Source organism: Impatiens glandulifera, chromosome 1, assembly GCF_907164915.1.
Source record: "Impatiens glandulifera chromosome 1, dImpGla2.1, whole genome shotgun sequence".
NCBI classification, from domain to species: domain Eukaryota; kingdom Viridiplantae; phylum Streptophyta; class Magnoliopsida; order Ericales; family Balsaminaceae; genus Impatiens; species Impatiens glandulifera.
Window position 1 is genome coordinate 70913531 of NC_061862.1, and position 14078 is coordinate 70927608.

General features: G+C 26.6%; 1 protein-coding gene across 1 annotated transcript; it reads right to left on the reverse strand.

Annotated features, from left to right (window-relative positions):
* Positions 1–5548: 5548 nt before the first annotated feature.
* Positions 5549–7303, reverse strand: LOC124921430 (NEP1-interacting protein-like 1). Its single transcript, XM_047462093.1, has 5 exons — positions 6942–7303; positions 6661–6839; positions 6490–6573; positions 5887–6054; positions 5549–5745 (listed from the first exon to the last, which is right to left on the reverse strand). The coding sequence occupies exons 1-5, from the start codon at positions 7105–7107 to the stop codon at positions 5623–5625; spliced, it is 720 nt and encodes a 239-aa protein (XP_047318049.1). The 5' UTR covers positions 7108–7303; the 3' UTR covers positions 5549–5622.
* Between the last annotated feature and the right edge of the window lie 6775 nt (positions 7304–14078).

Genomic DNA, 14078 nt, shown 5'->3' on the forward strand with positions numbered 1-14078 from the left:
CCGGAGTCGGTTGAGGGCTTCAAGTGAATCGAATCAGCCATAAGTCATTAATGGCGTTTTGGATAAACTTGTTGATATAGACAATGATTATGCCTATAGATGTAGGAGAGATGATTAGCCTTCCGTCGCGATTTGCGCGTTCCGTTAGTGTTTCAGCTAATATGCGTTAGCTGAATTGCTGCTACGCGGGCGCGCACTCCTTCAGCTGTAGCGGGAATGCACTCCTTCAGCTGTAGCGGGCTATGCGGACGCGTCTGGGGGTTGATGAAAATACAACACCTATTCAATGGACGCGGTTTCAGCTATAGATTTTTTCTAGGATTTCGGCTATACCTGACTACTGATTTTATTTTTATTTTAAAATCTTAAGGGTTTGTTTGAAATTGATTTTTCTTTCACCTTTTTGGCTTTAATTTTGATCTTTTAAATACATAATATATTAAAATAAATATGATAAATATTTTATCAATTTATTTTATTTTATTTATTATATTTTAGGGTTAAATAAATCATTTTTGGGATGAAATACGTATCACATTTCATCCTAAATTATTTATTTTTTTTCCCTTGGTTTTTCTAAAATTATTTTAACATAAAATAAGTACAAGATTTATCCTAAATAATTTTATTTTTTGTTTTGGCATTTACCCTAATTAATTAGATTTAATTATCATAATAATTCATCTTAATTAATTGTTTTTTAATTTGGTTTTTGATCATGGGGTTAATTATTTTGATTTATTTATTGAAAAATAAATCAAAATAATTATTTTAATATTATAAATTGGGGTGTAAATTTTTAGTGTGTTTCATATCAGAATAAAGATGAAAGAGGGAGGTGACTGTTGGAGATTATTTTAAGAGAATAGAGATAATGAGGTTAAAAAGATTATTTGATTAAGTAAGATAATAGAAATTGATTAGGTTTAATAAATATATATGAGGTGGTTCGACTGAAAAATTATGTTTAGAGAAAAAAGATGAGGTGTGCGGCAGAGAAATTAAGGTTAGAATTAGAAAATATAGATGAGGTTGACGAGTTTAGAAAATGAGAGAGAAATTATTATACATAATATATAATAAAATAAATAAATCATTATAATGAATTATATAATATATATATATATATAATATATTATAAGAAAATAAATTCGGTTTTCGGTTTGATTTTCGAGTTGAAATCCCAATTCAAAACTAATTTGAAAACCGTATTTAAATTTGAATTGATTTAAAATTCGATTAAAAACCGAAAATAAAATTTAAATTCAATTTATTTAGTTTCGATAAATTCAAATTCGATCGAATATTTAATTCAAACAAAACATTAAACACTCTAATATGTTTATTGGTTGCTCCAATTTGTCATTTGACATTTGACTCATCCAGATATACAAGGACCACGTTTTATTACAAACAAAACAAGTAATATGTTTCTCAAAATAAATTAATGTATTTTTATTCTTGTAGATACAATCATAACTATAACTATAAGTATAACTATAACTATAACTATTAAAGTACTTGTCAAAAAATATTATTATTAATCATAAATAATAATTATCTTATTTATAAACTGATGTCTGTGATTTTGACAAATAAATTGATGATTTTTTGTTGGATATAAAATTATATTTTAGAACATATAATCAAACTATTGTGCAATTTTAATTTTAGTTGGTAAAAAAAAAAAATTTGCATGATCATAATTATATAGAGAATGATTATTTTATTTTGTATAAAAATATAATTTGAAAATGACAATTCATATATTTTAAATCATTGTGATTTTTTATAATAAAGTGGTCAATATTATTTTAACAGTATTTGTTCAGTGTTTTTATGAAAATTATATAAATTTAAACATATTTTAAAAAAAATAGTATAGCTTAATTAGTAAATTATTATTATTTTAACTCACTTAATACCAAAAAAATTGTCTAATAGATCAAAGTTCTTTTAACACTTAAAACCACCTAAATTTAAATCACTCATTTTTTTTAAAATGTTGTTATTTTATAATCTTAGTCCACTAACATTTTTTTTATGTGAATCTTCATGTTCTTATACAATTTTATTTCATTTTTTAAAATAATTAATATTAAAATCAACAAAATTAACTTAATTTTGTTGGTTATTTTTCTCTTTATAAGTTTAGTGACAATAAGTGAGGAGTTCAAACTTTAAATATAACATTTTTTTTAAATGACCCATTGAGGTGGGTATACATATTTTTATGTTCGGTCCTAATTCTTAATATAATATATATATATATATATATATATATATATATATATATATATATATATATCCTTAGAGAATTTAGTTTAATGACTATTTAGACAATTAATATAAAATGTTATTATTTTAAAAACAAACAGTATACAAACAGATTTGATAGGTAATGATTTTATTTTGCAGTATAAATTATGGCTCACAGTGGTTTGAATGTGTACGGGCGTGAGTTTATCATTAATGCCTTGTTCTACTTTGAAAATTTGTTTTTACTATCTTCCTGTCCAATTTAGTTTTGGAAATTTCTTTCTTGTTCTATTTTGGAGATTTATTTTTAGTATCATCTCGTTCTATTTTGGAGATTTATTTTTAGTATCATCTCTGTCCCGTTAAGTTTTGGAAAATCTCCCTGAGGCACTGTTATACCATATTATTTAAAAAATAAAAAGTTTTTTTTATAAAATTATATAAACATATATTTTAATATTTTATATATAATAATAAAAAATTATATTAATATAAAAAAATAAATTTAAAACTTTAATAAAATATGGAAAATAAATAAATATATTGATAAGGTTATATATTCAATTTTGTTTAAGGGTAGAATTAGTGTGGAATTGAGACGGAGTCGGGGCAAGGACATAAATATCATCTCCGTCCTATCCTTTTTCGAGTTTGGAGAAAAATCATCTTTAACGGACAATTCAAGTAAAATATCTAGGGAGTTATAATCGTCCTTTATAACCTCTCATCTTACAAATTCGACTAAATATATATTTTAAAAATATTCCATTTTAATTGAAAACACCCAATTTCAAGCTCCATCCCAACTTAAGATATTTCTATATAAAATCATTTTTTACATTGAAAATGACTATTTTTGGGGGTTAAATAAAGTATTGGTTGGTCCAACTTGTGATTTCACCCATTCAAATATATCTGTCAAAACAAAATTATGATATTAGTGAAAAGGACCACATTTTATTACAAACAAGACAAGTTATATATGTTTCTCAAAATAAATTAATGTATTTTTATTCTTGTATATACAATCATAATCAAAACTATTAAAGTACTTGTCATAAAACATTATTATTAGTCATAAATAATAATTATCTTATTTAGAAACCGATGTCTGTGATTTTGACAAATAAATTGATGATTTTTTGTTTGATATAAAATTATATTTTAGAACATAATCAAATTATTGTGCAATTTAATTTTAGTTGGTGAAAAAAATAAAATTTTCATGATCATAATTATATATAGAATGATTCTTTTATTTTGTATAAAAATATAATTTTAAAATGACAATTCCTATATTTTTAAATATTGTAATTTTTTATAATCATAATGATTTAATAAATGTCAATCATAAAATATAATAATAATATGGTAAATATTATTTTAACAATATTTGTTCAGTGTTTTTATGAAAAATTATATAAATTTAAACATATTGAAATGTTATTTTAAAAAATAGTATGGCTTAATTTATAAATTATTATTATTTTAACTCACTTATTAACAAGAATATTGTTTAAGAGATTAAAGTTTTATTGACACTTAAAATGACTTAAATTCAAATCACTAGTTCTTTTTTAAATTTTTTTTTATATAATCTTAGGCCACTAAAGCCTCAATCTAAAATAAATGCTGAGAAACATAATTAATATATATTAAGGTTAAATAAAAAATAATTTTAATTTAAAATTTATTAAATACAAATGAGAATGTTATTAAAGTGGTTGAATAAAGTTCAAGATCATATAAATAAAAACATTTGTTTTATTTAATGTGGGACATGACATGTGCTTATTGTAAGACATAAATTGACTAAGTTTTAAATGATCAAATAGTTTAAATTTTAATATATATCATATTAAAAAAAGTTAGAATGTTTAATTTATTTCAAAACATAAATTGTAGAAAAAAAGTGCTTGAGTTAAGTAATTTATAACCAATTAAATCAAATCATTTACTAATTTTCAGCAATAGAAAACTAGTAATCAACTCAAAACAGTATAAGAACAAATGTCCATTTGCATTATCTCGGATTTGAAGGCACATAGATTGTAGTTCAAGTGACTGAATATTGAATATTTTCCTTGGAATTTGTAAAAACAAATTGTTTGTTTTATAACAATTATTTTAAAATGTTAATGATTCTGTCCAAGGTTAACCTAAAAATAATTGATAATTGTATTTTCAATTTTGTGGATATGGGCTTCATCAATCAATTCTGAAACTTGCAAATCAAAAATTTCTTCTGAAATGTGAAAGTTTTATAAATCACCATTTTTCTAAATATAATTAATTTTCTTAAAGTGTTGAAGGAGAAAAATCACTTTTGAGTAAAAAAAAGAAATCTTACACTATAAAAAAAATCATACAAATGACACGGCTAAATGCAACCGGAATCCTTTGTGCCAATTTTCTTCTTGTGCTCATTACCCTCTCACGAGAATGTTGAAAATGATAGGGCACAGGAAAAAAAATAGTCATAAAAGATCCTAACCCGACTAGATGCACACAAAATCCTACCATTTTTTGTGATAGTGGACTAATGTAATCGAAGATTCTATGACATCCAACTTTTAGGCAGCCCTATATCTAATATAAAGTTTTTGGTGAGAATTTTGTTGAGTCCTAAAATTCTTTGTGCTGATAATTTAGGATGATATGTTTTAATTTGGAATTTTGTTGGGTCCTAAAATTATTTGGGCAGATGATTGGGGTATCCTAATTCAAGGAATGTCTTAGTTAATTTGGAATTATCTTTGCTCTTTCAATCTAATTTTACCCCTAGCTTCCTTTGGGATCCCCTTCCTTTTATGATAAAAATAATAATAATAATAAAATATTATGAGACACAAATTGTACAATTATTTAGGCGTAGAAAAAAAGAAGTGAACTCATTTATTTATGGATAAACACACTCTGTCATGTGATGGCGCATGGGGAAGGCAGAGATATTTTCACTTCTGTCCCCCTTTCTTTTGCATTAAATTTCTTCATTTCATCATAATAAATGCACAGCTAACTGAAGAAGATAATGTTGTCAAATTTATGAGAAATAAATGTGGTAGATCTATGGCAGATATATAATCAAAAGACCTTATGTAATCAATCTTGGTAGCTCGATAAAGCAAAAGGGTTTGAACTATTAATTGACCCCACTAAAGAAAAACCATTAGCCATCCATAGTTATATCAAAATTTCTTTATACAAAAAAAAAAAACCATTTTAATTTTTAAAAGTCTCATCTTGGTTTTTTCAGAAAAAAATTGAAATAAAAACCATAAAATATGTTACAAAATTAACTAAATATTATTATTATTATTATTAAAACTTGTTATGTATTTTACACCCAAATGTCTTTTTTTCTTACATATCCCTTCTACATAATGGACAAGAAGCATGTCTAATTAGCCATTTATCAATGCATGGAAGATGAAACATATGATGACAATCAGGCAAACATCTAACACTTTCTCCCATCTGAAAATCCTGAAAAAGAACCAACAAAAAAGTATTAAAACACTTATTTTTATCACTTTCAAAGAAAAAGATTATGATTTTGATTGCGATAAAATAACACTTTCTAAAAAATCTCAATCAACTAATTATTCGTTCAAAACTCAAACTCACCTGAAGACAAACCGAGCAAGACACTCTTTCCCCTGATGTATCGATAATGTTATTGTTACTAATGACGATTTTTGGAATCTTTTCTACTAAATCTCCTGCCAATCCTTTTGCTACTCCGGTATCAAAGATGTTCGGGATTTCTTCAAAACTTGGCTCTACAGCTCCCATCTGATCATAACAAAATTTAATCCATTTCATATTATATTCAAATTATTCCTATTAGTTCATTATTCATACTTGCAGTTTTTTGAAAAATAATTGAATTGTATGGTTTATGCTTGGTTGGATACACTTGTAATCACAATGAATACTAGAAAAATATTATTAAATTTATTAATATATATAATTAAATCAATTTTGAGTGAGATACTTATAAAAGAACTTTTCTTCAATATATATATTCTTATGAAACCAGATCCAGGTCCAAATCCTTGTCCTTAAACTATCAACATGTAAGAGCAGAGGAATAATTTAGTTCTTGAAAAAATGTAATTTATATTTGTAAGTTTTTCAGATTATATTTCAGAATCTGAAATCTTATTTATTCAATCATTCATAAAACTAATATCATTCACAAGAAGAAAAAGATCAAAGATTTTATACCTGACTTTGTACTGCACTTAACATGGCAGGACCAATTCTTTCACGAACAAGTCTTCCACTTAGAAGACTAACAATAACATCAATCTAAACAAATAACAAATACAAACCCATAGGTTTATTTGAATTCACAATTCAATAAAAATGAAAATCTTGAATTTCAAAAAAACCTACCAAGTATAGCAAACACCCAAGTCCAGATTCATCTGATTGCCATAAAACAAGTGAAGATTCAAAGACTTCAATAGAGAAAACAGCTCCTGAGATGGCTCCAACGGCTGCACCTCGTACAAATCCGCTTTCTGTTTCTTGCCCAATTAAAGCTCCGGTCATGGCTCCTAATAAAGTACCCACTATAAAACTCAACAAACAATGTCATTATTTCAGATTAATCCAAAGAAGAAAAAAAAAGTAAACCCTAATATAATTTGTTGAATTGAAGGTCAAGAACAGACCTAATGCGAAGAAGAATGTGAAGATCGCTGAAAAGATATTCCCAAGAACAGCAGAAACAACGAATTTGATGGTTTCTTTAACTCTGTCAATCAAATTACCTAGGGAAAATGGAGAAACAGAGGAAGAAGATGGTCGGGGATGAGATGGGTATCCATAAACTTCCATTGATCTTCCAAAATTTGTAACCTTTCTCAGATGGGTAATCTCAAGATCCAAAATTGAAATCAAATATAAAGGGAAAACAGGGTTAAGGAAGATGTTATCAATGATGAACACATGCGAACAGTTCTATGAATATTATTATGGAGAGAGAGAGATGAAAGGGACATGAGACCAAGCTTATTCGTTAAGGAAACGATGAATTGAAACCTTAGAAATGAGCTCGCATTTATAGCTGTTTTTTTTCTTATTTTTGTTACAGAGCGGTTCTCTTTTCAATGATTTTTTTACCAATTTTCTGAGCAGTTCGACGGGAATGGCGCGCGGTTTCAGCTTTAACGCCGTACGGATTTCATTAGTTTTGGTTTTAAGCTGCTAAATTTTTTTAAAAGAACATTTGTCTTTATGATTTATGTTTTAAAAGATTGTTTGGTCACATTTAGATATAGTAAATTTATTTGTACTGTTAGTGTTACATGTTTGATATGCTTTTTATTTTCCTAGTTCTCCTTATAGAAAATAAACTCTAGGGAGGTTGAAAGAATAATATTTTTAGTATTGGAAGGTGTTTTTTTTGTTTCAACTTGAGTTGATGATTCGTTTTATTTTGTCCAACATCTTATTTAGTCAGAACAATTTTTTCGTCTCAGATTTTTACCGTCCGAATAATACTTTCAATCACATGATCATTTGCTACTCATATCTTACGATTGTATTGGTGATCCTTTTTCGAGTCTGTATTCGTCCCCTTCTTAGCAACACAGAAAACAAAATAATCGGATTTAGATTTATTTTTCATTTTTTTTAATAAAAAATTACTCGATGCATATTTTATATGGAGGATTTCTTAAATGTGTCCTTCCATGATTTGTATGAATTCTCCCTATTTTCGACAAATAAGTATATTGTTCATTTTCACTTTGTAGGATCTTTTCGACGTTTTTTACCAACCCTCGACTACGTATATTTTTAACTGTCACTCAAAATCTTTGGTAAAGATTCTTCCGACACCGTTTCATTGGTTCATCCGACTTACTCTACTTTAACACTCAACGTTTAAAAACTCAAATGAGTTCGTCTTTGGAAGAATCTCCAACAAATCACATGATCGTTATATCTTTTTCACTCAGTTTTATTTTTATAAATTATTTATGCAATTTGATATCTAGATCATCAATTATTAATTTTAATTATGTAGATGTTATATTGAATTATTTCTAATTGATTTATCATACGTTAGTAATGTTTGAATTTAATGAGAATTATTTTATTTTATTTTAAATAAATAAAATATATATTTTGTATTGTTTTTAGTTTATTGATTAAAATTATTAAAATCTTCTACTTATTTATTTAGCTTATTTAAATATTAGTAATTTTTTTTTGTTATTATTACTCTTATTTGAATTTAATGAGAATTATTTTATTTATTTATTAAATAAAAAAAATTATTTTGTGTTGTTTTTAGTTTATTGATTAAAATTATTAAAATCTTCCAACTTATTTATTTAGCGTATTTAAAAATTATTATTTGTTATAATTACTATCATAATCATTTATAGAAAATGTAAAAGTAATTGCTGAAATTTATTTTGTTTTCATATGGGATGAAATATATGGTTGAGTTAAATGAAATATTTTTAAAATGGAAAGTGAATAAAAAAATTGATCAAATTTTTATATAAAATGTGATTGGCTTTGATTTTTAACCAAATAAAAAAAAATTAAAATTGCAAATCAACTCAATTAATATTGTTGGTCATCAAAACTATCATAACAATTTTTCACAATCACAAAAAAATAAGTTAGAATCAAACAAACACTCAGAAGTGTTTATTTGAGTTTAATTAAATTAAAGGACATTTTTTTTTATCATTTAGATCATTTAAAATTTATCAAAAATTTATTAATTTTTTTAAAACTAGCATATTATAGAGTAATGACCCCTCTTTTAACTTAAAATATTTATAGTGTTGAATTAAATATGAAACATTTAATATTTTAAACAAAATTCGTACATGAACTATTTTAAGAAATAAATAACTAACCTAATTTTTTATAATTTTATATTGAAGGTTAATGAAAATAACCTATTGCTTATCTAATACAGACCAAGATCTTGATCAATGTTGAGGTGAAGTGGGACGGTCCTGAGAATTTGGGCTCTATACAAATTTAAATTTTGGAATCCCTAAAATAGTAAAAAAAAAAAAAATTCTTAAACTTTTAATAATATAAACTAAAATATAGATAGTTAATATATTATAATTTGAAAATAAGAGATTAAAAAGAGATAAAAAGATTATATATATAATATTTATTTAATGTTAAAAGATAAAAAAAAATGAAAAAATAAAATTAATAATATTAAATATTAAAAAATGGGGCCTATAAAAGTGAGGCCTATGCAAACTGTTTGCCTTATCCAGTGCCGGCCCTGGATGAAGTGTTTCATGTTTTTAGTCATGAAATCACCATTAGAGACAACACATACACACTTAGGATGGATGTAAAGAAATGTTGATGAGAAACCAAGTAAAAAAATATGAAGTAATGTTAAAAACACCCTATTACCCACACACACATATATATATATATATATATATTATAATGATATGGAAGATACACTATCAAATTAAGTAATTTATCCATAGTGGAAGATTCTATACTCTACCAATTAATTATTATTATTATTTTATTAATATAGAAAGTTATTATGGTTTCAAGTATGAATTGAACTCGATATCTTTCTTCTTTTAAAAATAATTATCTTACTAGTCTAACAACTAATTCACCTTTATCTAATATTTCAGTTTACAACATTCATTGACAGATTTAATGCTCAAGGGTGGTCCTAGCTAGCCTTAAGTATAAGTAAAAATAAATTAATAATATATTACCTATCAAAACTAATAATATCCCTTTGTTACTTGTACATGGGTTTGAGCTAAAAATAATTTCTTAAATTAAGCTCAAACCCCCAATTTATGTAAGTTCAAATCTCTCCAAATTTTAATTTTTAGACCAGTCTCTAATCTCTATATTTAATTTCATGACTATTCCAAACTAAAAATTTAAAAATAGAAGCTAAATCAATAATGTCACCAATTGCATTATATATATACATTGTTTGAATTTTTTTAACATTATTTATGAAATTATCACCTTAAATATAATATATATAGGGCCATAACCCATAACCACCATCTTTTGATTATGATAGTACTAGAGATGGATGTACACTTTAAATAATTAGTTGTAATATTTAAGCACCAGAAAACCCTAATCATGTTATTAATCTTAAGCTCGGTAGGTCAGTAATCAATAACAGCATCCATCAATGGATTAAAACCGTTCGTCTGTACTAAATATGTACATCTACTACTGTTGGTGGCATTGGATATGGTGTTCACGTCACAAAATTACAATAAAGAGAGAAATAAACTAACCTATAATATATAATGGTGTAATTAATTAACACTATTTTTCTTGCTAATATATAACTGTTGACAGCTAGCTTTTTCTATTGTATATATATATATATATATATATATATATATATATATATATATATATATATATATATATATATATATTTGAAATATTTAGGAATTCTTTCATTTCTTGTCTTTAGTTAGTTAGGTGATGTTTTTACTAAGTAAGTCATTTGGTGCCTATAATAAAATGTTATCCCTCTTTTAATATAGCGGTAAAGGGAGGTAAATATCCCAGCCATCTCGGGGTCTTGCGTTTGTGTCTGTGAAGCGACACGTCTAGTTATAAATTGATAGGTGTAATTTTAGTTTTGTATTATGTAAGTTGATGTTTATGCACTTAATTAATCATGTTTTTGACAAATCATATAATAAGTTGTTTAAACTAGTATATATGCGGCCCTATGCGTATATAATTGTTGTATTATTTACAAAATAAATGTCTTTTAAAAGTTATCTTATCTTTTATCCATAAGAGAATTCTAGGAGAATGTCTAGTTTTTCTCGTTGTCATAAATTTGGGTTAGTTCGGTGTTTAGTTAGGTTTGTCGTCATGTTTAGGTACACTAAATTTGTCTTCTCTTATTTTTTTAGTCTATTGGTGGATTGATTGTTACACGTTATTTTTGTTTGTTGTTATTGAGGATCATATCTCAAGTTTTTGTCGTATTATTCTCCACAACAAATGAGATGTAGTCTTTGGATCTAGAGTTTTTTTATTTGATTAATAAAGAGAGTATTGAGTTTATCTTCCACCTGTTGAGAAAAAATCTAATCTAAACACATGATAAAAGAAAATATAAAAATAGAGCGGTACAAAATAATGAAGAACACAAGATATAAGGAGATTCGTCCAACAAATGCCTACATCCTCGGGGAGTCGTCCATAAGTCCATTCCATTGAGTTTCCATGAAATAATGGTCCAAGTAACTCTAGGTTACAATGTCTTTATTTATAAGAGTACATCAAAATCCAAAAAGACTAAATTATTACTTTCAAGTCCAGTAAATACTAAAAGTCATTACAATATATTTACTCTAATAAAATATGAGTCAAAACCCAACAATATCCACCTTGAGCGAATACCGCGCTTATTGAGATTTGATGAATAAATTACAAATTCAAAAATCTCCACCTTGACAAATTTCACGCCCCTTAGGAAATATACGAGTCGTACCCATCAATCCCCACCTTGACAAAATTCAGCCACCAAGAAATAAGTGGGTTCAACATTTCAATCTCCAACTTTGCTCGAGTCATTAATGAGATAAATTTGCATACTTCCACTTCCACTCAAGATCCCTTAGAAGAAAAATAATCTCCACCATCACGTATGTCGCATCGTCAAAAGGTTTTGAGCCATACATCAATCTTCACTACTCGAGTCATTCACAAGATAAATGATTATACCTCCACTTCCACTCAAAAGCCTTTTATAGATAAAATTATAGATTTTATAACACAAAGTAAATTTGTGCAACCACGCTATTTCAACGACTATACACATTCAACAACTCTTTCCAATATTTTTCCATACCCGTTGACATATACGAAAACTAAAATTAACAATTCTTTATTATGTCAAAATAATATTTCCCATTGTTTGTCACAAACTAAGTATCTTATTTTCAAGTTCAACAATCAACTTAAACCAAAATATCGATTAGTCCTAAGATGAACTTTCTTCGTCTACTTTTTCAAAATCAGATATCTATCGAAAACCGAGGACACCCAAAACGAATTTTCATTGTCTACTTCCTTAAAATAAGATATCGATCGAAAACGAGAAGACCCAAGACGAACTTTTATCATCTACTTCATAACAAATAAATTAAGTTATTTCGACATCTCTTTTCTCAATCTCAAGATCTAACAAAGCATTTGTCATCCCTCTTGCCTTGAACGTTACACACTCAACCAACTTGAACCTCGTACTTCTCCTTAAATAAATTAACTTGTAATCTACTAGTTTTTTAATCCAAAACGACTAGCAATTCAAGAATATTTTTTCAAGATTCACAAACTTTCTTCAATTATCTTCACCAATGCTTCAAATATATAGTTTCTCTAAAAGAAATCGTGAATATCCTTTCATTTGAAATGAGTGAACCTCTCCTCTAGTCCTTTTTTTTCATGACTAGAAATCTCATTCAAATTTTCAATCCTCTCCTCAATAAGATGACAAATCAATCATCTCATTTATCTAAACTGTGATCCACAATGTATAGACAATTAAGATAGAACAAAAGAAGTAACAAAATAATAATCTTCGAATTAACCGAGTCTCCCATCTAGCCCATTTTTCATGACTATGAATTTCACTCAAGGTTTTATTTATCTTCTCACATTAGAAGATAATGCAATGATTTCTTCCTGGTTCGTTTGAGAGTTGCTCTCAAGATGTTTCTACCTCAACTTATAAGTGTCTTTCACTAGTCTTCCTCTTCTTGGTATTTCATTCGTTTTGTGTGTTAACTAGAATTGTGTCAATCCTTAATCACCCGTTAACTCAATGCAATCTTGAAATTTTGGTATGAAAGATTGCATTGTCAACATGTCGACAATATTGTCATCGTTAAACACCTTTTTGATAACAACTTTTCATACTTGATTATATTTTTGTCAAGTGTAAAACATATAATCTCACACCGTCTTCATCTTGATTAGTTCTTTCAAATGTTTCTTCAATAACCATTTTCCAAAGGAAACCTCTCCAAACTCATTTTAGTCGAGAATTTTTTCAAGTCAAATTCCTTAATATAGTGAAAATTTGTGTTACTTTTGACTATATCTAAGAGTATGTCAATAAGAGCTTCATATAATGTCACTCATGTATGCCAAGACAACAATCGATTATAAACCTTCAACTAATTTTCTACCAGCATTATGTTCTTCACATTCTTCTAGTCAAATCCTATATAGAAAGAATATAACAAACCATGTATATTACCCTCAACTCATACTTTAGAAATTATCAATCTTGGTAAAATCATTGAGTCATCAACACCCACTTGACAACTTCACACTGACACTTTACTAGAGATTGTCAAACAAAACATACTCATAAGTTTTGATGCAAATCCAATTTTGGCCCTTATATACACATATCAAAACTACACTCTTGCAAACAAACCTTAATGTCACCCGCTTTAATTAGAAAACTTTTTACATGCTGCATCAACTGTCTTCCACAATCTGCAACATCGAATAAACACTCGACCTTCTTTATTAACTCCAATCTTCAATCTCCAAATTGACGAATATCAAATTTCGCAGAAGATAAATCACAAATTTTCATCTTTGAGAAATTCAAATCAAACAATCCACAATACATATCAAAAAAATCCAAGACCAAAGTCAAACAAAGCTTTAAGAACTTGATTAAAATCAAACAAAGTTTACTTGTGAAAATTGGAATAAAATAGGCCTTAAACCCATTTTGTGAAAATAAGCAAGACTTAAAGAAAAGTCTTAGTTGTTGA